The 24,205-nt window shown below is 42.2% G+C and overlaps 2 protein-coding genes and 1 pseudogene across 2 annotated transcripts; 2 read left to right on the top strand and 1 right to left on the bottom strand.

Annotated features, from left to right (window-relative positions):
- The window catches only part of LOC110529632 (diphthine methyl ester synthase-like), a 47,486-nt pseudogene extending 45,019 nt beyond the window's left edge, over window positions 1-2,467 (bottom strand).
- A 769-nt stretch (window positions 2,468-3,236) lies between these two features.
- LOC110488417 (sphingosine 1-phosphate receptor 1) lies at window positions 3,237-6,775 on the top strand. Its single transcript, XM_021560677.3, has 2 exons — window positions 3,237-3,469; window positions 4,264-6,775. Exon 2 carries the CDS (start codon window positions 4,460-4,462, stop codon window positions 5,576-5,578), a length of 1,119 nt encoding a protein of 372 aa, XP_021416352.2. The 5' UTR covers window positions 3,237-3,469; window positions 4,264-4,459; the 3' UTR covers window positions 5,579-6,775.
- A 4,599-nt stretch (window positions 6,776-11,374) lies between these two features.
- Window positions 11,375-24,202, top strand: LOC110488330 (zinc finger and BTB domain-containing protein 37). Its single transcript, XM_021560575.3, has 4 exons — window positions 11,375-12,078; window positions 12,237-13,243; window positions 13,646-13,745; window positions 16,378-24,202. Exons 2-4 carry the CDS (start codon window positions 12,261-12,263, stop codon window positions 16,879-16,881), a joined length of 1,587 nt encoding a protein of 528 aa, XP_021416250.1. The 5' UTR covers window positions 11,375-12,078; window positions 12,237-12,260; the 3' UTR covers window positions 16,882-24,202.
- The last annotated feature ends 3 nt before the right edge of the window (window positions 24,203-24,205 follow it).

Raw genomic sequence — 24,205 nt, 5'->3', positions numbered from 1 at the left:
ATGGTGATAATCTCAATTGCATGCTCTGTAGGCCTTCCTCTGTTTGGGTGATACATAAAATGGGAACATGCTCATCTAAAATTAAATAATTCAATGCATTGTATTGATCATCCTAAGTTTTTTGACCTGCCAGCATTGTCCTTTTGACCTGCATTTTGATGACAGTGCTTCTGTATGTGGCCTTTATGGTTAGTATAACTATGTTTAGTGTGGGCCTGATTCGCGCTATCTATACCGACTGTGAGAACCGGATAGAGGAAGGAGAAAAGGTATATTTTTTTAGGGCATTGGAAGGAAAAGGCAAGGATGTGGGGATTGTTATCTTTCGTGAAATGTTGTTCTTTCAACCCCCCTTACAACTTATATTTGACCCGGTTGAACTGGTGAAGGATTTTAGATGAGTGGTGAAGGGGTAGATGATTAGAATTGGGACTCACTTTAAATGTCTGTGCTTGAGGTTGGTCAGGGACATTGAAATCCTGCTTTAAGACTAAGTGTATTATTTTCAGTCTATTTTCAATTACTCCATCCATACTACTTGTGCTTATCCGTGTGTCTAAAATGGCACTAATAAACATCTTGATATAAGGACATACTTTGTTGCCATTTTTATTTGACTTTACACTTAGGCCTATCTAATGTAACATGAAACCCTTGGGGGCCTTGTAAAAACCTCCGGAAATGACTTTTGTTTTCTGTCCTCTCCTTCATTGACCATTTCCTGCGATCATATTCCTGTGGAATGCTTTATGAGAGCAGTGTAACGCTGTGAGTACACGCCATTGGTATTTTTTACAACCCATGACTTGAGGGAGTTCTAAAAACACCTACAGCTCCCACATGTTTTACTTCACCTCTAGGTAAATCCATCACTTGTTTGAGAGAAAGGCTTTCCTTTCCACTCCTGCTTTTCTTTTTTGGGGGGATTCCTTTTCCACACTGACATCTGACATGGTCAACAGAACAACAGTCATGTTACCAGACACTAAATTGACTTTGCTGTGTTCCATAAATGATTTGCTCCACTTAACCTGCCCTGTAGCACTTAGTCTGTTTGTTGTATTTATTGCTTTCTTTAAACAGATGATTTGCACTCAAAACTTGATTTGTCTAGCTGTCTAAACCTATGGCTATGAAGCTAAACTGCTGTGTTTAGTGTGCGTGTTGGTGTGCGTGTTAGGGTTATGGACATACACATTCGGCGAGGTTGCACCTGGAGAAGGACTGGGATAAGGATAAACCAACCAGATGCAACAGAATGAATAGATAGCAAGAAAGGGAGTGGAATGGGGTGATGGTGAGATGCCTAATTCAGCTGGCACATGGATGTAAAGAATGTCACAGTTGAATTATCATGGTGGATCAATTGGACCAATTTCAATGAGCACATCTCTTGGTTTTCCTCTAACCGTACCAGTGTGTTAACGGAGCTTGTCATGTTGGGGCCTCTCCTCTTCCTTATGGGGCCAACATTATTCACCTCCTCGACTCTCTCCTCTTGAGAGTCATGAAACGAAGTCCTTGGAGCTCAAAAGCACAGTCCTCTGTTTGTTCATTCCCCTTCTCCTTTCTTCCTCTCGCCCCTCCACATGGCAGTGGGACTTCCCAAAATAAAGACCATGTCTCTCTCTGCAAGCAGGCTTGTGATCTCACTTGGTTTGATGGTCCAGAGAGCTGACAGCGATGGTGCCAACGCTCGCTCACAGACAACCTACTGGAGCAGGGATATAGATATTATCCCCCTGTCAAAGAATTCAGCAACGAGACCTCTTGAAGGAAGTTTTCCATGTTATCCTCTTTCCTTTGAGTTATTTTCCTCTCTCTTTGCTCTCTTTCTCACACAGACACAAACACGTAAGGATTTCCCCCCACTAATGCAAAGTAAAAAAAAAAAAATGTCATTAATGCAAGAACATTTGATGTTGTGATTGCATAGGCCTAAGTATACATCCTCTGAGGCAATACTTGGTGAAAACAGCTTTGGCAGCAATTACAGCCGTGAGCATTTTCTGGTTAAATCATTCCCAATACATAATGCAGCCACCATCATGTTTGAAACTAAGGGTGGTTTTGAAACACACACACACACACACACACACACACACACAAACACACACACACACGTTAATGGGCAGAAGACATGGAGCACAGGGGACGGAGCTGGGACTCTGGGAGCACAGGGGACGGAGCTGGGACTCTGGGAGCACAGGGGACGGAGCTGGGACTCTGGGAGCACAGGGGACGGAGCTGGGACTCTGGGAGCACAGGGGACGGAGCTGGGACTCTGGGAGCACAGGGGACGGAGCTGGGACTCTGGGAGCACAGGGGACGGAGCTGGGACTCTGGGAGCACAGGGGACGGAGCTGGGACTCTGGGAGCACAGGGGACAGAGGGGGGTTACTCATGGAGCACAGGGGACAGAGGGGGGTTACTCATGGAGCACAGGGGACAGAGGGGGGTTACTCATGGAGCACAGGGGACGGAGGGGGGGTTCTCAAGCACATATAGCTTGACTTAATTTGGTGAAGGGGGCGTCATCAGGAGGTGGAATAATGTGCACAGCTGGTGCATTCCCAGAGATAAAAGCACAATTAATTCTGATAACTGAATTTATTAATGGTATTTTTGTATCATTATTGTTTTGTTATAATTACTACCACAATGACTGCTGGCTTTGCAAATACTTAAAGTAATAGTAGGAGAGGTATCATAATAATTATTCATCTGTGTGCATTTGAATATCTAAATTCATGTTAGTAAGCATACTAAATCAACTGCGCCACATCGTCAGGACAGACGTTGGTATTTTTAGGCAGGCTATTCTGTTCAGATTACAATGGAGGAACATTTGGGTTGAAGCCATAATCATCTTCCCATGGATATGAAAACTATCTACACAATCTATATATCTATCTATCTAGTAACTCAGATTATTACTACACTATTACCATTTTACAATGTAATCTCTTGTATGTACCTGGTCATTTATGCATTTTAAAATAAAGTGCAACGCAAATGGCCATATCAAAGCACCACTTCATTAACAGACGCTAAATAGCTTGAACGCACATACATTTGACAAATATATATATATATATTTTTTACACTGATGTCATTGCCTATATTAATTTAATGTATGTGTTTTTGTGGAAAATTGGAAGAATTTCTAAATGTAAGGCACACTAAATTTAGAAATTCTAAATAAATGTATTCTCTGTGAATTTACTGCTGGACAACGCGACTGGGACGGTATGAGAGGGGAGGGTTGAGTTGAGTGGGTTGAACTGACAAAAATATTCGCTTTTACTTCGCCTATCTTGCGCACCGTGCTCAGTCCATGGGATCACTGTGGGGAAACAACTCAGCCACTGGGAAAGACACAAAAAGGTTTCTTACTTAGCAAATTGTACCAATATAAAAGGTTGACACTTGTAAAGAATATTCGCATTGATGACGACTATTATTAAAGGTAAGGAAACATGACATTGACACAATTTCTAGATTTGATCAATGTATTTGGCCTAATTATGTGTCTGGCCATCAGTATTAGTAGGTTATGAAGAATTCTGTAACAACAAAAATACTATTTGCTTTCTAAAGTAATTTAAGATCATATCTTAAATAGGCCTACAGAAGAAATTGAAAAAACATGTATGAACAAAAATAACGTTAATCTTGCTCATCACTTGCCCATGAGTTTTAAACGCATTTCAAGTGAATGTTAATGTTAATGTGAATGTTAGATAGTTTTGGAAGTTAGTTCTTGCAAGTTTGTTCTGAAGTTCATGGATTTTTTTTTTATAGCTTACTTCATAGTTTACCAATGCGTCACCCCCATCTAATTCTTAGCCCAGTTCAGAATTAGAATAGCCTATTATGATGGTAATATGCATCATCGCGATACTTTTCCATCTTGTGGAATTCAGCACACAGTTCAGAATCAGGTATCATGATCGTCATGTCCATAAAGGGCCGATCTGGGTCCGACTTTTCTGATTGTTTGCTTTATCACATATTCAAAAAGAAAATAGATTTATCCTCAACTCTTTTACAAAATAATTGCCTCGTTTTTATGTTCACTTGTTTTTAGAAGGACTTTTGTTCTGTCTTTGTCTTTTGTTCGATTAGCCTACTGAATACTCAATCACCATTCCATATAAAAATGAGCTAGTAAATAGATTTAATTTTAGGAGTCATAAAAAAAATCTACAACAAAACATTTTCTCATGACTGTTCTAAATTGGTATTTTCTATTTTTTCCAGGAGTTTCATGATTGGGTCCAAGGACATTCTCAGAATATCCTGTGGCATTGAGGATTATTTGATTTGAGCGTCTGCAATGACAACCCATCAAGCGTGTAGGATTACCATTGCCAGCTGTGCCTTGACTCACCAGCTCCACTCAATGGACTAAAATCTTGAACTAAAGAATTTGGGGGATTTCATTAAAAACAGAACCATGGGTGACTCCATGTATTCTGACTTGATAGCCAGACACTACAACTTCACAGGGAAGCTCCGGAAAGTTGAGCAAGATTCCAGGCTCAAAGCGGACTCTGTGGTTTTCATCATTGTATGTTGCTTCATTATTCTTGAGAATGTCTTGGTCCTACTTACTATTTGGAGGACCAAGAAGTTCCACAAGCCCATGTACTACTTTATTGGGAACTTAGCTTTATCAGACTTGCTGGCTGGGGTGGTGTACACTGCCAACATCCTGCTGTCAGGTGCCAACACATACAAACTGACCCCCACACAGTGGTTCTTCCGGGAGGGTAGTATGTTTGTGGCCCTGGCAGCCTCAGTCTTCAGCCTGTTGGCCATCGCCATTGAGCGCCACCTCACCATGCTGAAGATGAAGTTACACAACAATGGCAACACGTGCCGTGTCTTCATGCTCATCAGCACCGTGTGGCTGATTGCAGCCATCTTGGGCGGCCTGCCCATCATGGGCTGGAACTGCATCCAGAGCATGCCCAGCTGCTCCACCGTACTGCCGCTCTACCACAAGACCTACATCCTGTTCTGCACCACCGTCTTCAGCGTCATCCTCATGGCCATCGTGGTGCTGTACGCGCGCATCTACGCCCTGGTGCGCACCCGCAGCCGCAAGATGGTGTTCCGCAAGGTCTCCAACGGCCGCGGCGGGGGTAGCGCTAGCAGCAAGAGCTCTGAGAAGTCCATGGCCCTGCTGAAGACCGTGATCATCGTGCTGAGCTGTTTCATCGCCTGCTGGGCCCCACTCTTCATCCTTCTGTTGCTGGACGTGGCCTGCAACATCCGCATGTGCCCCATCCTGTACAAGGCCGAGTGGTTCCTGGCCTTGGCCGTGCTCAACTCGGCCATGAATCCCCTCATCTACACACTCACCAGCAACGAGATGCGTCGCGCCTTCCTCAAAACGCTCCTGTGCTGCAGCGTCTGCACCCAGTCCTCCGGCAAGTTCTCCAAGCCCATTATTGGTGCAGAGTTCAGCCGGAGCAAGTCGGACAACTCGTCCCACCCCAATAAGGATGAGCCGGAGTACTTGCCAAGGGAGACCATCGTATCCTCTGGGAATATCACCTCCTCTTCTTAAAGAGCCTTCTGGACTGTTGTGTGAAAAGTAGCTCCACTGCTTAGGAAGTGTGGATGTATATATGTTTTTGTGTAGTGTGCAAGTGTGTTTGTACATTATGTATATAAATGTGTATACGTTGTGTGTGTGTGGTTTTGTTGCCCTGTGGATGTGTGGATGTACAGTATGTCAGTTTGTACAGTAAGTTGCCTCTTCAGTTTCCATTTGTTTTATCACTTCACAAAGTGTCTGTCCATGTCAGAGAGTAGAGATGTAGAGTTTGTCTTCTTCTCCCCTCACACCTTGGACTGCCAGCACTGATCTGAATTTGTTCATATTCAAAAGACAATGGGAAGCACACACACCCAAACTATAAACCTGATTTACAGTATAGCACCTAAATTGTAAACCTGGCTTACAGTGTAGCACCTAAACCCTAAACCTAATTTATAGTATAGCACCTAAATTGTAAACCTGGCTTACAGTATAGCACCTAAACTATAAACCTGATTTACAGTGTAGCACCTAAACTATAAACCTGATTTACAGTGTAGCACCTAAACCCTAAACCTAATTTATAGTATAGCACCTAAATTGTAAACCTGATTTACAGTGTAGCACCTAAACCCTAAACCTAATTTACAGTATTGTACCTAAATTGTAAACCTGATTTACAGTATAGCACCTAAATTGTAAACCTGGCTTACAGTATTATGAGAAGAAGACGTTTTTGTCAAAGGTATTTTTTGTATTTAGTACAGCACTTGTTGTAAAAGTGCTAAATAAGAACCATCAACCCATTATAGGCGTTTACTGATTCTCTATAATGGGTGTTGATGGAAGAGTAAAAATTGTTTGTAGTGCTTATTGTTCTTATTGAAATATTTAAGAAATACAATGAATGAAGTGCTTGTGTATCTTCGACTTAACTCTGAAGGCTAGTACAATGTCAATTCTACCCCCTGATTGAGAATGTATTTTGGACTTGTTATTTGGTTTATTTCAATCTCATTGGATAAAGTTCTTTGTAGCAAAGCAATGTAGTTGCAATAATAATTTATATTCAAAAGCAAAAAAGGCGTTTGGTTTGTGTGACAAAGGTTATCTTTTTTATCCAGTCATGATTTTATTGTCCTTTCTGTTTCACTTTTAGATGAAGATACCGTAGCTCCAGCCATTCAACATATTTGTCTGTCCCTCAGTTACCACTCTCAAAAATCATTTCAACTCTCGTGAAAACCAGCATGCCCCTGTAATAGGGAAGGTCATGAGGTTGAAAACAAAAAAAGATTGATGTCAAAGGATAAGCAATAGCACTGGTCCATTCCTGAAAGTACCGAGCCCAATAATTACTTACATTTTCATAACGGAATAAGTTAATGACAATGGGCACACACATCACCAATAGCTCACTGGAATCCTCCCATATAGATTTGTTGTTAAGAGCACCGTTAAACACCCATGGACAAGTACAATGTCGCTTTTCAGGGGTCACGTAATCACAGTTTGCCAAACTCCCATGTGGACCCAAGTCATATTTGGCACGTGTTTTGGTTAGCTCTTAATAAATATTGTAAATCAAAAAATTGTATTGTTGTCTTCTCTTGTTGTCTTTTCTTAACAGACAGGCTCAGTACAGAATGTTGTGACATTAAAGAAAAAACATATTTTTGTAACATAAGTTGTCATATTGTTAAAGTTGTCAAAGTTGGGTTAAATGAGGGGTTCCGACTATGTTCTGCCACCTAAAGGTGGGGGACAGTAGAGGGAATTGGATAAATATCTGTTAATAATAGGCTAGTCATCTGAAAGCAACTAGTTTGGGGGACAGGTCCAACAACTTACCCAGCTGTTTCAACAGCAGTCCTGAATAGGGTTGCAAAATTCCAGGAACTGCCTCTGGAAGTAACGTCAGCACAATAACTGTTTGTCGGGAGCTTCATGAAATGGGTTTCCATGGCCGAGCAGCCACACACAAGCCTAAGATCCCCATATGCAACGCCAAGGGTCAGCTGAAAACACTACCTGCCTCAATGCATAGTGCCAACTGTAAAGTTTGGTGGATGAGGAATAATGGTCTTGGCCTGTATTTCATTGGTCGGGCTAGGCCCCTTAGTTACAGTGAAGGGAAATCTTAACGCTATAGCATACAATAACATTCTAGATTATTCTGTGCTTCCAACTTTGTGGCAACAGTTTGGGGAAGGCCCTTTCCTATTTCAGAATGACAATGCCTCCGTGCAGTAAGCGAAGTCCATACAGAAATGGTTTGTCAAATGAGATGTTCGACAAGGAAGTGTCAACATACTCATGTAGTGTATATATAAAACACAGGTAAATCCCGTTTTTGACTGCACTGGGCCTTTAAAGTCTATGGGGAGGCAAACTCAAGTCGTGCTGGATTATGATAAGATACTTAGCGCCTCCCTGTGGCTATCTGCTGTTATTGCTTCATAAAGTTGTTTTTTGGTACAACATTTACATTTCTTTACATTAATATGTATGGCAGGTGTAATTCAAACGCATTATGAGATTGCGCCTGCACCAATGAACAATGTTGCTACTGGCATCACTTTCATATTATGTATCATATGTTTAATGCCAACTATTTAGAAAACATTTGAATGAAAATGAACTACCTGGCCCTTACTTTCCTGGCCCTTACGCTGTAAACTCAATTTTTTTGTGACGTCTGTCAAATTGCGCTCCGTAATCCACTGTTTCCCAATGAAGGCTGATATTACGACTACAACCTTGCGCTACCACTCGATACTTTTACAATGATCCATTCTAAAATGTACTGTGTACCCGTGCTTATCCTGATCGTTATAGAGTTGTCAGTCGGAGTTGGAATCCATCATTTTTTTAAATGCATTCTGTGCATCCCCTGCCAAAACTAAAGAATCTGCTGCTCTTTCTTCGTTAACAAAGAATGGCTCCCTTGGCAGCGGTCGCGTACAATTGGACTTTAATCAACAACTATGGATTTCAGCACCCAAGGAAAAGTTTGCAGTTACACAGGACAAACATGGTAGGCGTTGAAGAATTTTTATTTTTACAAGTATCGACTAACACTGACTCGATGTAGTCGTAAGTACACACCACTGACAGTTATCGCAACTCAATTTTATTGAGATGTATATGGATTTGAACGCGATCAAGATTAAGTATTTATGGGCCCTGGAAAGGGAGGGAATAGCACTAAAAGTGGTCAACATAATTTATCTGCAAGAAATATTTGCCAAAAATGAGTGCATAAACAACATTATAAACAACATTTTGGGAGAATACAAGAAAGAATTCAGTTGAAAAATGAATAATTGATAGAGTACTGTGGATGACAATATCCCTGTGAACCTCCCATGCCCTTGTAACCTTGTTGTGAATCTAAGGTAAACACAACTAACAACATTATACAAAGGGTCAGGTTTGAGTTTGTTTCCAGCTTCACTACCCCTGGACACCATGTGTGTCCATGTTGGTTTTATTGAGCCTTTGGTGAGTGTACTGTATTAGGCCACTTTCTTTTCTGATTCCAATCGATTCCAAGGTGATTTTGTTTTGATTCCTGAAATAAATATTACACTGTTATCATCTGCAAAAATAAGTAAATGTTAATGTGACAGCCGTCTCTCTGCTGTGCTGTCTCAAGGTACTGGATATACTTTACAGAATGTTGTTATTTGCACTTTGCTTTTCTTTGCACTGTTTCGGCCGTTGAAACCAACTATAGAAAGAATTATCACAAATAACCCAGCAAGGAAGTAAGAAATGATCCACTAATTACAAGTTGTTGGGGTAATCCGAGTAACTCAATCCGTTAGGTTAATCACGAAGCCCAGCAGCACTTGGTCAAAATAACCCAACGTGTTCTATGCTACATTGACCCAGCGCTGCGTTCGTGAAATAACCTAAGTTGGGTTGTTAAACACATCATTTTTGGGGTGCACATTTGGTGAGTGTCCAGTTCTGTGTATTACAGTTTAAATGTAAATATTGCACTATTTTTAGTGTTGACTGTAAATGCATAGGTTGTGCTTATGGATAACACAGTGGAGGTGAACTGTATACCCCACACCAACCACATCACCAGTTGTAGGGTGGACAGGGATGGAATTAATCTCAATCAGATTCCTTGTAAACACAACATGACTATAACTAACCCATAGCCTATGAAATCCCTATTCGACAATTACTACTACTCCCATTACTACTGCCATCACTACTGCTGCTGCAGTGCTTGTTGTAGCGCTGAGTGGAAATAGGAAGAAAGTGCATTTTGTGGCTTATAAAAGTGTTGAATACAAAGTGTTGACAGTGCTGAGTAAGAATTTAAAATCACTCATAAAACATTTTTGCTGTTTTTATTGACATTCTCTCTCTAGTCATTGTTTTAAAAGTTTTGAATTCTCACATTATTAACTTTTCTGCAGCTTTCTTTTATGCCTGCCACGTTACTGCATGTACTTCACCTGAGCCATCCGACTGGTCAGCGGTAAGCCTATAATGCACTTGATTTGCTCTCTGGGCCCGCCGGGAAGGAAGAGACACATGAAATGGTTCAAAATGGCAACAGTTCGCCAACACAGCGTGCAGGGCAGCTGCATCGGGTACACCTACTGTCAACAGCCCCAGACGAATAATAGGAACACAAGGCTTTATCGGTGTTGTTTTTTACAGAAATGTTTAGTGATCGACTAGGAATGCCTTGGAGATCGACCATTAGATCGCGATCAACCGGTTGGTGACCACTGCTCTAGAAAGTTGAGTGAAGTTCAATCTCAGGCTTTTCTTTGTGGGCTGACATTTCTGTACGGCAGTTCTGGGGAGCTGTGTGGCAGTCTTAGAGGGAACATTGCTGATGATTCAACCATAAACGCATCAGCAACCACAGCTAATGAAGTCAATGAAACCCTTAACAAAAAGTTGCCGTCTGTTTGGGAATGGGTGGCCAGTAATAAACTGGTCCTGAACATCTCTAAAACTAAGAACATTGTATTTGGAACAAATCATTCCCCAAGTTCTGAATCTGGTAATGAACGGTGTGGCTGTTGAACAAGTTGAGGAGACTAAATTACTTGCCATTACCTGAGATTGTAAACTGTTATGGTCAAAACATAGATTCAATGGTTGTAAAGATGGGGAGAGGTTTGTCCGTGTGACACCACACTCCACAAAGCAAGTCCTGCAGGTTCTAGTTTTATCTTATCTTGATTATTGACCCGTCATATGGTCTAGTGCTGCAAAGACCTGGTTAAGCTGCAGCTGGTCCAGAACAATTACACGATACTGACACACACACACACACACACACACACGGCTGGGGTAGGCCATCATTGTAAATAAGTATTTATTCTTAACTGACTTGCCTAATTAAATAAAGGTTATATTAAAAAACAACTACCAAACGTTGAAAAAAAGAAGGAACCAACGATATTTAGAATTAGTTCATCAAAATAATGAATCCGTGTCTTTTACAGTGGGAGTAAATAAAGCAGTGTGCAGAACAAGCAAGGAGTTGGGCAAAGCCAAGCACGAGCTCACGAGATCCTATTGGCTCGTTGTAGCATGTATTTGCATATCTTAAAACTTTGACATAGCGTTAAGTCTATGAAACTTAGTGCACTGTGTTCGTAAAATATTTTAGTTTTGGGGACAGAACAATTTATTGAGATCAGATGTTTAATCGATGAGAAAATTACCTGAATGTCGGACCAGTTTTACCTAGTTCCATCCTCTCTCACTACCCGTGCCTGAACTTCCTCTCACTACCATATTTGGTGTTGAGAAAACGTTGTGAACGGACGCTTCAGCTTTATAGCCCCTATGACGTGACTGGGTTAACCCTTCGTTTGCGCCATAAACATCTATTTGACTTCAAGGTATTGCATTCTGGGAACCGATGTTATTTTATCCCGCGTCTTTTCTGTTCTCTAACGACTTGTCCATTAGAAGAGAACACTACTTCCCATAATGCAAATTTACTTTTTTCCCCCAGTCAAAGTTGGTCCGTCTGCTGTGAAATGAAATTGGAAAATGAGAGCAGCGAAAGGAGTAACCGAGGAGATCAAATTGAAAATAATGCACATTGACATCAAATATGCGACAGTACCGCAGTTGTATTAGCGACGGTTCGTTATGACAGACGTTGCACGGTGTTCTGTCTTGCTCCGTTTTTGTTAGCTATATGGACGTTGAACTAGCTGGCTAGCCACCTCCCTGTCACGAGCAACGCCGGGGTGTATTCTTCGTTTAGACTTCGGTTCATCACCGTACTGCAGTATGTTACAGTGGCCGAAAGGAGGGCCAGGGCTCGGTTATAGCATTTGAGATTCACCGCTGTACAAGAGCATCAGTTCACACCATTTGTCAACAATGCACAACTCGTTGCAAGCTATAATTATTGCCATATTTTATGCAAGTTAGCCAGTCAGCAGTTAATATTATGGCACAGTACAGAAAATAATAGCCAGTAACATTTCAGTGCCGTGGTACAAGTGCAGGTGGTGCATTCCGAAAAGGTATGCAAGTTGTCCTCTTTAGCAAAGTTCTTGGTTAGGTTGTCAAACAGTTAAGCTATATGTCTGCTAGTTTCCAACTTGTCAATATTCTTTTTGTGTACATGAAGTAATATAAAAGTGATATTTTTTTCATTATCATGTCCCTTTTCTCTGCACAGTGATAAGGGATCATACACGGCAGGATGGAGCGAGGAGGCACCATGGAGCGAGCAGGCAGCATCCAGCTGGACGTCCCTGACTTTAGCAACTCTGTGCTGTCCCAACTGAACCAGCTGCGTATGCAGGGGCGGCTGTGCGACATAGTGGTGAACGTGCAGGGCCAGAGCTTCCGTGCTCACAAGGTTGTGTTGGCTGCCAGCTCCCCTTACTTCCGAGACCACATGTCACTGGGCCAGATGAGCACTGTGTCCCTGTCAGTCATCCGCAACCCCTCGGTGTTTGATCAGCTCCTCTCATACTGCTACACCGGGAGGCTGTGCCTGCAGCTGGCCGACATCATCAGCTACCTGACGGCCGCCAGCTTCCTGCAGATGCAGCACATCATTGACCGCTGCACGCAGATCCTTGAGGGCATCCATTTAAAGATCAGCCTGGCGGAGGAGGAGCTGGGGGCCGGAGGGGGGCATAGGGGGGCTGGGAGCTTGGAGGGAGGAGGAGGAGGAGGTGGGGTAGTAACATCAGGGGGCTCCCTAAGCCCGCGCCGCAGCAGCCCCAGGGTTCTGGGACCTCAAGGAAGCAGAACCCGAGGTGCCATGGATATCCGAGAGGTGGGAAGCCCAGCGGGGGAGTCCATGAGCCCCCAGATGGTGGAGCACAGTGGGCTGGGCCCGGAGGGTCTGCCTGGGGGGGTGGAAGTGGGCAGCAGGCTGGGGAAGGAGCCCATACTGCGCATCAATCGGGCCGGCCAGTGGTACGTGGAGGCAGAGTCGGAGAGGGGGAGCGGCGGTGAAGAGGGGGAGTCAATGCGGGTGGTGGATGGTTTGAGGATAAAGACAGAGAGGATGGAAGAGTGGACTGGGGCTGATACCCAGGAAGAAGGGAGCGGGGCGGAAGAGGGAGCAGCCATGATGATTGACACGTCCGTATGCAGCTCGCTGGTGCAGGAGGGTATTGTCACGGGGGCCAAGAGCTCTCAGCCCTCCAGCAGCTTCAGTGAGACTGAGAGGTGGGTACAAGTTCCAGGGAAGCAGTCACTTTATATAATATGTATGCCATTTGGCAGCCGCTTTCATTCAAAGTGACTTAGTCATGTGTGCATACATTTTTTTCCCTATGGGCGGTCCCGGGAATTGAACCCACTATCTTGGCATTGCAAGAACCATGTGCTACAATCTGAGCTACACCATATAAAAGGGAGTGTGCATGCACGTTTTAAACTGAAGTAAAATTCAGTACAAAGTACCTCAGAAAAGCACGTTGGGTAACATTTTAAGGTTATTGAGTGAAAATTCTAAACAAAAGCAGCCTACTATATGTATTGCTAATGGAAGATGGAGTGCTAAGGTAAATGGCTCAGTGGACTTGCCTGCTGAAGAGGTTTGAGGATCCAGTATCTCTGTCCTGTCAGGTTTAGTCCTACTGGCAGTGTGGTGGTGATGGCAGAGAGACCGAGAGCCAAGAGTGAGTCACCCAGCAGAGTAGACGACCAGTGCCATCCCAACTCGCAGGTATGTGTCACCCTCATCAACTGGTATCCTACCCTGGTGGTCAGCACTCTGCATTTCCAAAGTCCACCATACAACGCTAGTCCAAAAAAAGCTAGCTTTCAGTCCAGGTCCAATCAATTATCTTTTAAGGTCTCGAGGGAGGTTATGGATTGGTACACTAGCCTGTTACATACTCAATGACCATAGCACTGTGATGAAGGGGTTTACTACTAAGGGGAATCATGCATGTTGTGTGTATTCCTCTTGGACACGTACAAACATAGAGGTGATGATGATGATGATGCAGGCCCTGTGAACAACTCCTTAATCTGTCCCTGTGGAAAGTCCTTAATCAGATTTCAGAAATACTCCATAATACAGGAAGGGAAGACTTTCCCCAACACCTATGACATCAGCTTAAATTAAGGGTCTTAATTAAGACATAACTATTATGGGAACCCATGACAGAAGTGTGGTACAACAATTCCAACTGCAAATACAGTGCCTTGCAAAAGTATTCATCCCCCTTGGAGTTTTTTTCTATTTTGTTGCATTACAACCTGTAATTTAGATAGATTTTTATTTGGATTTCATGTAATGGACATAGTCCAAATTGGTGAAGTGAAAAATAAAATAAAATGGAAAGTGGTGCGTGCATATGTATTCACCCCCCCTTTGCTATGAAGCCCCTAAATAAGATCTGGTGCAACCAATTACCTTCAGAAGTCACATAATTAGTTAGATTGCACACATGTGGACTTTATTTAAGTGTCACATGATCTCAGTAGATATACCCCTGTTCTGAAAGGCCCCAGAGTCTGCAACACCACTAAGCAAGGGGCACCACCAAGCAAGCGGCACCATGAAGACCAAGGAGCTCTCCAAACAGGTCAGGGACAAAGTTGTGGAGAAGTAAAGATCAGGGTTAGGTTATAAAAAATATCAGAAACTTTGAACATCCCACTTAGCCCAATTAAAGACTATGGCACCACAACAAACCTGCCAAGAGAGGGCTGCCCATCAAAACTCACGGACCAGGCAAGGAGGGCATTAATCAGTTAGGCAACAAAGAGACCAAAGATAACCCTGAAGGAGCTGCAAAACTCCACAGCGGAGATTGGAGTATCTGTCCATAGGACAACTTTAAGCCGTACACTCCACAGAGCTGGGCTTTACAAAAGAGTGGCCAGAAAAAAGCCATTGCTTAAAGAAAAAATAAGCAAACACGTTTGGTGTTCGCCAAAAGGCATGTGGAAGACTCCCCAAACATATGGAAGAAGGTACTCTGGTCAGATGAGACTAAAATTGAGCTTTTTGTCCATCAAGGAAAACGCTATTTCTGGCACAAACCCAGCACCTCTCATCACACCGAGAACACCCATCCCCACAGTGAAGCATGGTGGTGGCAGCATCATGCTGTGTGGTTGTTTTTCATCGGCAGGGACTGGTAAACTGGTCAGAATTGAAGGAATGGTGGATGGCGCTAAATACAGGGAAATTCTTGAGGGAACCCTGTTTCAGTCTTCCAGAGATTTGAGACTGGGACGGAGGTTCACCTTCCAGCAGGACAATGACCCTAAGCATACTGCTAAAGCAACACTCAAATGGTTAAAGGGGAAACATTTACATGTCTTGGAATGGCCTAGTCAAATCCCAGACCTCAATCCAATTGAGAATCTGTGGTATGACTTAAAGATTGCTGTACACCAGTGGAACCCATCCAACTTGAAGGAGCTGGAGCAGTTTTGCCTTGAAGAATGGGCAAAAATCCCAGTGGCTAGATGTGCCAAGCTTATAGAGACATACCCCAAGAGACTTGCAGCTGTAATTGCTGCAAAAGGTGGCTCTACAAAGTATTAATTTGGGGTGGACAGTTATGCACGCTCAAGTTTTCCGTTTTTTTGGTCTTATTTCTTGTTTCACAATAAATATTTTGCATCATCAAAGTGGTAGGCATGTTGTGTAAATCAAAGATACAAACTCCCCAAAAGTCCATTTTAATTCCAGGTTGTAAGGCAACAAAATAGGGGAAATGCCAAGGGGGTGAATACTTTCTTAAGCCACTGTAGCAATTATACATACTGAGTGTACAAAACATTAGGAACGCCTTCCTAAAATTGAGTTGCACCACTTTTTGCCCGCAGAACAGCCTCAATTCATTGGGGCATGGACTCTACAAGGTGTTGAAAGCATTCCACAGGGATGCTGGCCCATGTTGACTCCAATGTTTCTCACAGTTGTCAAGTTGGCTGGATGTCCTTTAGGTGGTGGACCATTCTTGATGCACTCGGGAAAATGTTGAGGGGGAAAAACCCAGCAGCGTTGCAGTTCTTGAAACAAAATGTTGCGCCTGGCACCTACTACCATACCCTGTTCAAAGGCACTTAAATAGTTTGTCTTGCCCATTCACCCTCTGAATGACACACAATCCATGTCTCAAGGCTTAAACATCCATCTTTAAGTGGATTTAATCAATAAGGGATCATAGTTTTCACCTGGTCTGTCTATGTCATGGAAACAGCATAAAACATTAGGAACACCTGCTGTTTCCATGACATAGACAGACCAGGTGTTCCTAATGTTTTTTACAGTGTAATCTAGTGTTACAATGAGTGTTGACAGTCTTGAGACGTACCTCTTGTTTGTCTTTTAGGGGGAGGAGCAGGCTGTGTTGGGCGGCTACGAGGAGTACCTGCGTGAGCAGGTGGCTGACCGCTGGTGCCACTACAACCCTCGACTCACCTGCATCTACTGCTGCAAGTCCTTCAACCAGAAGGGCAGCCTGGACCGCCACATGAGGCTGCACATGGGCATCACACCTTTCGTGTGCCGCATCTGCGGCAAGAAATACACCCGCAAGGACCAGCTGGAGTACCACATCCGCAAGCACACAGGAAACAAGCCCTTCCATTGCCACGTCTGCGGGAAGAGCTTCCCCTTCCAGGCCATCCTCAACCAGCACTTCCGCAAGAACCATCCGGGCTGCGGCCCTCAAGAGGTGGCCCACAGCGCCTCCCCAGAGACCACCACTGTCTCCTCCAGGGGGGGGCAGAACGAGGAGGCGTCGCCCAGCCAGGAGGAGCCAGATGGGGGTGGAGGTGGGGCCTCTTTCAGAGAGAGTGTCCAGGCCTCTGTCTCCACCACTGGGCCTGATTGACCCAGTGGACCAGGGAGGGAGATGGTTGGGATATAGGAGGACAGGGTATAGGTTAGGTTAATGGTTTGTACTCTCCTGCCAGTGGAGGAAAGACAATGTATGTTGAAGTTGCTTCAAAGGAAATGATGATAAGGGGGAGGTCAGAAGGTCAAGTCCATCCAGGGTGGGATTTTTATAAGCATTTTTTTTATTTATTCCTTCGACTAAACTGCAGGGACAGGAGAACGAAGCAACAGAGTAGTTTGATATGGCACTTCGTAATATGTCGTTATTTATAAATGATATTTCCGCTTTAAACCATATCTACCTTCACAATACAAACATGAACAGATTAAGCCAACACATGAAGAAATGCCACACACTCCCAATAACCTCACAACACTGAATGCAGTGGTTTTTATTTGACTATTTTCTTATGTTACTTTTATTATTTTTGTATAATAACTACATACAATTTCAATTCTTGCCTTTTGTCTTGAGACAATCTTGATCAGATGGGGGTCAGTGATAATCAGACTCCTCTTCATACATTATATGGGCAATTCCACGGTTACTCGTGGTTTTCACATAAAAATGTATGTCAAACAACAAGCAATGGTTGCAAAGTTGAACAAACCATACACATTTTTTACACAAGGACTACTTTGAACAATTTCCAATTTTACAAAAACACATTTACTTGAGGTAACAAAAACATTTACTTTGACAGTGCAGAGGCAAAGTTTGGTAACAGAATGACAACACCAACAGCACAAACTGTCATTCTCTTACCAAACTTTGCATCTGCTCAAGTAAATAGATTTTTGTCAAATGTTCCGTGTAATTTATTAAGTAGTCCTTGTACATAGTTGTATGGTTTGTTTACAGAGAGAGTCTCAGCATCACTGTTACGGTGGAATTGCCCATGTTGCAGAATGGCTTAAAAATGCAACTCCACATGAATAGTAGATATGGCCCAGTGAACAAAACCAGTTAATTTGGTAGAGTAATTAGTACAATTCTGAAAATAACACTGATGTCAGTCTTATGACGATTTTATGTCATGTGTCTTAACACGGCTAAATGCATTCAGAAGTATACCATTATTTAATCAGTGCAACACTTTTACAATGTATTAAGATATTGGCAAAGGTAAGAGGCCTTTAAAGGGGACTTGTTAATCCATATGTATTTGAACCATGCCTCCACATTCTTTAACCAGCTGCTGAACGCATACTTCTTTACAGGAACACAGGAAACTCCGTTTTTTAAACATTTTTTTACCTCAGATAAGCTACAATAAAACTCTGTTACCTCTCACACATCACTACGCAATACAGCTCTGCTCCAAGCAGATTGGTCGATGCACTCAGTTGAATTTACAGTATGTTTTCATTTTTCTATGTTGTGGTTAACTACCTTCTTTTTTTTATTTTTATAAGTGACTGGTTTTTTTGCATAAGCGCATCTGAACATTTTTATCTAGCTCTGACAATGTATCTGGAGGGTGTAGAGACCAGATTGTAATGGAGGACACTCATCGCTATTGGGGGTGTCCGAAAGGAGGAGAGATGAGACTCTGCAGCTGAACTGTAGTACCACCCAAGAGAAAGACTCTGCAGCTGAACTGTAGTACCACCCAAGAGAAAGACTGCAGCTGTTCTGTAGTACCACCCAAGAGAAAGACTCTGCAGCTGTTCTGTAGTACCACCCAAGAGAAAGACTCTGCAGCTGTTCTGTAGTACCACCCAAGAGAAAGACTCTGCAGCTGCTCTGTAGTACCACCCAAGAGAAAGACTCTGCAGCTGTTCTGTAGTACCACCCAAGAGAAAGACTCTGCAGCTGTTCTGTAGTACCACCCAAGAGAAAGACTCTGCAGCTGCTCTGTAGTACCACCCAAGAGAAAGACTCTGCAGCTGCTCTGTAGTACCACCCAAGAGAAAGACTCTGCAGCTGCTCTGTAGTACTACCCAAGAGAAAGACTCTGCAGCTGTTCTGTAGTACCACCCAAGAGAAAGACTGCAGCTGCTCTGTAGTACCACCCAAGAGAAAGACTCTGCAGCTGTTCTGTAGTACCACCCAAGAGAAAGACTCTGCAGCTGTTCTGTAGTACCACCCAAGAGAAAGACTCTGCAGCTGTTCTGTAGTACCACCCAAGAGAAAGACTCTGCAGCTGTTCTGTAGTACCACCCAAGAGAAATACTCTGCAGCTGCTCTGTAGTACCACCCAAGAGAAAGACTCTGCAGCTGTTCTGTAGTACCACCCAAGAGAAAGACTCTGCAGCTGCTCTGTAGTACCACCCAAGAGAAATACTCTCCAGCTGTTCTGTAGTACCACCCAAGAGAAGGACTCTGCAGCTGTTCTGTAGTACCACCCAAGAGAAAGACTGCAGCTGTTCTGTAGTACCACCCAAGAGAAAGAATGCAGCTGTTCTGTAGTACCACCCAAGAGAAAGAATGCAGCTGAACTGTAGTACCACCCAAGAGAAATACTCTGCAGCTGTTCTGTAGTACCACCCAAGAGAAAGACTCTGCAGCTGAACTGTAGTACCACCCAAGAGAAAGACTGCAGCTGTTCTGTAGTACCACCCAAGAGAAAGACTGCAGCTGTTCTGTAGTACCACCCAAGAGAAAGAATGCAGCTGTTCTGTGGTACCACCCAAGAGAAAGACTCTGCAGCTGAACTGTAGTACCACCCAAGAGAAATACTCTGCAGCTGCTCTGTAGTACCACCCAAGAGAAAGACTCTGCAGCTGTTCTGTAGTACCACCCAAGAGAAAGACTCTGCAGCTGCTCTGTAGTACCACCCAAGAGAAATACTCTCCAGCTGTTCTGTAGTACCACCCAAGAGAAGGACTCTGCAGCTGTTCTGTAGTACCACCCAAGAGAAAGACTGCAGCTGTTCTGTAGTACCACCCAAGAGAAAGAATGCAGCTGTTCTGTAGTACCACCCAAGAGAAAGAATGCAGCTGAACTGTAGTACCACCCAAGAGAAATACTCTGCAGCTGTTCTGTAGTACCACCCAAGAGAAAGACTCTGCAGCTGAACTGTAGTACCACCCAAGAGAAAGACTGCAGCTGTTCTGTAGTACCACCCAAGAGAAAGACTGCAGCTGTTCTGTAGTACCACCCAAGAGAAAGAATGCAGCTGTTCTGTGGTACCACCCAAGAGAAAGACTCTGCAGCTGAACTGTAGTACCACCCAAGAGAAATACTCTCCAGCTGTGCTGTAGTACCACCCAAGAGAAAGAATGCAGCTGAACTGTGGTACCACCCAAGAGAGAGACTCTGCAGCTGAACTGTAGTACCACCCAAGAGAAATACTCTCCAGCTGTTCTGTAGTACCACCCAAGAGAAAGAATGCAGCTGAACTGTAGTACCACCCAAGAGAAAGACTGCAGCTGTTCTGTAGTACCACCCAAGAGAAATACTCTCCAGCTGTTCTGTAGTACCACCCAAGAGAAATACTCTCCAGCTGTTCTGTAGTACCACCCAAGAGAAAGAATGCAGCTGAACTGTAGTACCACCCAAGAGAAAGACTGCAGCTGTTCTGTAGTACCACCCAAGATAAATACTCTCCAGCTGTTCTGTAGTACCACCCAAGAGAAAGAATGCAGCTGAACTGTAGTACCACCCAAGAGAAAGACTGCAGCCCACTGATGCTACAGATGTCCCATCACCAAAGGATAGACATGCTTGCTACAGTGGAGTGTGTTCCACTGGAAATCAGTCATTAAGAAGAGGAGGCATCCAAAGGAATTGAGAGGACAAGCCAAGGGTCGTATTTCCCTCCCTCGCATGGAGGCCAAAATAATTACGTCAAGCACTTCAATTGAGGGGTTTGAAATAGTTACATTTTTAAAGAAATATGTAAAAGATATATCGCAAATTGAATTTAACTTAAAACATTGTTTTTATACAGATAAAGGGTAGCCCAGTGGATTGGCTGTTTATTTTGCTTTTTTTTTTTTTTAGATCTGAATAATTTGTGGGTGTGACGGGAGTTTTTAATGAATGGGTGTGACGGGAGTTTTTAATGAATGGGTGTGATGGGAGTTTTTAATGTATGCAAGTGAAAAACTTTTACTGATTTGTCCACTGGGTTTTTCTTATCTGAAATGAGAATGCATTACACATCACCACAGTACACCTCGGTTAATATTCGTCAGACAAAAACAGATCAACATTCTTTATAAATATCAGGTATTTTTGTTTACTGTTTTTAAGTTTACTCTGTTTGTACGTAACATTTAAGGGGTTTTAGATAAACCATTGAGCTTGGGCTACCTGCAGAGAAATCTTACAGCAAGCCTTATTTAGCAAGTGCAGCTTAACGAAGATCAAATGTATACTGAACAAAAATATAAATGCAACATGCAACAATTTCTAAGATTTTACAGAGTTACAGTTCATATAAGGAAATCAGTCAATTTAAATAAATTCATTAGGCCCTAATCTATGGATTTCACATGAATGGGCAAGGGTGCAGCTGTGGGTGGACCTGGGAGGGCATAAACCCACTCACTGGGGAGCCAGGCCCAGCCAATCAGAAATAGTTTGTCCCCACAAAAGGGCTTTATTACAGACAGAAACACTCCTCAGCACCCCCCTCAAATGATCCCGCAGATGAAGAAGCCGGATGTGGAGGTCCTGGGCTGGTGTGGTTACACATGGTCTGCGGTTGTGAGGCCGGGTGGACGTACTGCCAAATTCTCTAAAATTACGTTGGAGGTGGCTTATGGTAGAGAAATTAACATTCAATTCTCTGGCAACAGCTCTGGTGAACATTCCTGCAGTCAGCATGCCAATTTTACGCTCCCTCAAAAACTTGAGACGTCTGTGGCATTGTGTTGTGCGACAAAACTGCTCATTTTAGAGGGGCCTTTTATTGTCCCCAGCAGAAGGTGCACCTGTGTAATGATCATGCTGTTTAATCAGCTTCTTGATATGCCACACCTCTCAGGTGGATGGATTATCTTGGCAAAGGAGAAATGCTCACTAATGGGGATGTAAACAAATTTGTGCAAACATTTTTAGAGAATAAGCTTTTTGTGCCTATGGAACATTTCTGGGATCTTTTATTTCAGCTCATGAAACATCAGACCAACACTTTACATGTTGCGTTTATATTTTTGTTCAGTGTATGCATGATGTTTTATTTTTTAAGTGAAGACGCCATAATGGACGTAGCAATGCAGCTATTCTCCTATATTGAAACTAGGGATGCACGAATTTGGAAATTCTTGGTCAATAACCAATATTTTCTTGTCCATGATGGCTGATACTGATGTGACATTACAAATATTGTGTGAACAACTAGCTATTGATCAAAATACTTAAAAAAAAACAACCTTTTTTTTTATCAATGAGCAAATGTAAAGATCAAACATTTTCACTGAGAAACACTTTTCAGTGCACCGTGTCATTTTATTGTAGCTCAGATTTAAAGCACTAATCAGTAGTTGAATCAATAACAAAGTATGTTCCCCAACCCTGTTTCGTTGAGAAATGAAACCACTCAAATTCATAGACAAAGCTAATGGATGCAAGAACTGACCATCCATGCTTAAAAAAGTATAGTTTAAACCATATTTTGAGGCTATATAGTGTTTGTTTGTATTATTCAAGAATCAATGGGTACATAATTCATTTGAGTACAACAATATATGTAGCAACTATAGATTGCCCCTTTAACACCATCCACTCTTAGTCCAGTTTTTCAGCCATCATCGGTCGATACCGATATGAAAGGCAGATATACAGTATCACGCATCCCTGATTGAAACATAGGTATAATACATGGTTGTAGCTTGAACATTCTTTACAATGTGATTGCTTCAGCTAACAACATTTGAAGATGGTCTTGAATTGTTCAATGGTGGAAGATTTATGTGAACATTTTAGTCACACTCACAGTTAATGCTTCTAAGCCAGTGGTCACCGACCTTGGGTTCTGGAGAGCTCCAATCATGCTGACTTTAGAATTAAAGCATTAAATTAAAGAATTATAGCATTCCAATGTAGAACTAAAGTGGAATGATTTTAATTGACAGTAGATTTTCAGATCCAGTGGATTTCATTCATCTTAGAGGTATAGTACATTACCAACCTTGATGCTGGAAAACCTGGAATCCAGATAGAGAAGTGTTCCATCATTATTAAAATGTGTAAAAACGATTAGATTTTTAAACAATTACTATGAAACAGAACAATTATTATCAAACAGAATACAACTAATTTTGTTAAAAATAATAATTCCCACCAGGTACCAGGTTTGCTTGATTTGAATTTTGTTTTGAATAGCCTTTTTTGGGGTTTGATCAAGATATATTGTTTCACGGTTTTTTCTTTGTTTAGAACTAAAAGGGCTTTTACATTTTAAAAAATAAGCTTTAACTGCTTTAAGTGTATGATTATTGAACCCTTGTATGTGTGTTGTTACTGCTGAATGTAGATCAATGACAGGAACAAGCTCTCGTGAACTAGCCTCTAGTTTGAGCAAACAACAGAATTATGGCGGTTTTCATCGTCTCCACTTACCTCTATGTCCTGTGAAGATTCTTACTAAGCTAGTGAGAGGATGACAATAATACAGATATAGTTTATTAAAGTACTATCCTGAAACGTCCTGTTTTGACCCATCTGTCCAACTGTGAAAAACAACATATGTAGCTAAAAAATGTTAAAGGAATCCAAACATTTCAGTTACTTTAATGTATGGTCAAGCTGAGCCCATATTTAGCAGTGATGCATGTCTTTGTCATAGGTTTTTAATGCCAAACTTGCCAAATAATGATTTATTAGGTGATATTTAATATATTCTACATTTTGTGCTATTATGTCCTTGTTTTGCTGCTTCATTGAGCTCTCGTGTCTTATCAGATATATTCTTTAACAGTTGTCTCAATGTTTATACACAAAGATGCATACGTATATCCAATATGGTTTTGACCACAAAATGCTTACTCCAACAAATCATTAAGCTATGTAATTAATGACTTAAAGTAAAATATTATTTGACATTAAAAATATATTAATTAAAAAAAATGATATCTCAAAGGAAATGGAATATATTACATGACAATATATTTTTTTAAATCCTGTCAAGTGAGGTACAAAACCAGCTGTGGTCTTGCAGGTTATATGTGAAGTTTATTTTTATTTTGCATGGTCCTGTTCCTGAAAAAGAAACATATTGATTACACTGTAAAGGCCAAAGGTTGATTTGTTATTGTTTTTGATCATGTGAAAATGGGTTACTTCACAATAACCACTATCATTTTCTTCACTAGTACATATTAAAGTACATTCTTCTTAAAATAAATAAAAATACATCACAAAAGTG

Source organism: Oncorhynchus mykiss, chromosome 1, assembly GCF_057628025.1.
Source record: "Oncorhynchus mykiss isolate SJ-2025 chromosome 1, ASM5762802v1, whole genome shotgun sequence".
Lineage (NCBI taxonomy): Eukaryota > Metazoa > Chordata > Actinopteri > Salmoniformes > Salmonidae > Oncorhynchus > Oncorhynchus mykiss.
The sequence above is the reverse complement of the archived record's forward strand: the minus strand, read 5'-3'. Positions and strand labels throughout refer to the sequence as shown.

Coding starts and splice junctions, on each gene's coding strand:
- LOC110488417 (XM_021560677.3), top strand. CDS start 4,460: ATGGGTGACTCCATGTATTCTGACTTGATAGCCAGACACTACAACTTC.
- LOC110488330 (XM_021560575.3), top strand. CDS start 12,261: ATGGAGCGAGGAGGCACCATGGAGCGAGCAGGCAGCATCCAGCTGGAC. Junction 13,244..13,645: donor AGCTTCAGTGAGACTGAGAG/GTGGGTACAAGT, acceptor CTGTCCTGTCAG/GTTTAGTCCTACTGGCAGTG. Junction 13,746..16,377: donor AGTGCCATCCCAACTCGCAG/GTATGTGTCACC, acceptor TTTGTCTTTTAG/GGGGAGGAGCAGGCTGTGTT.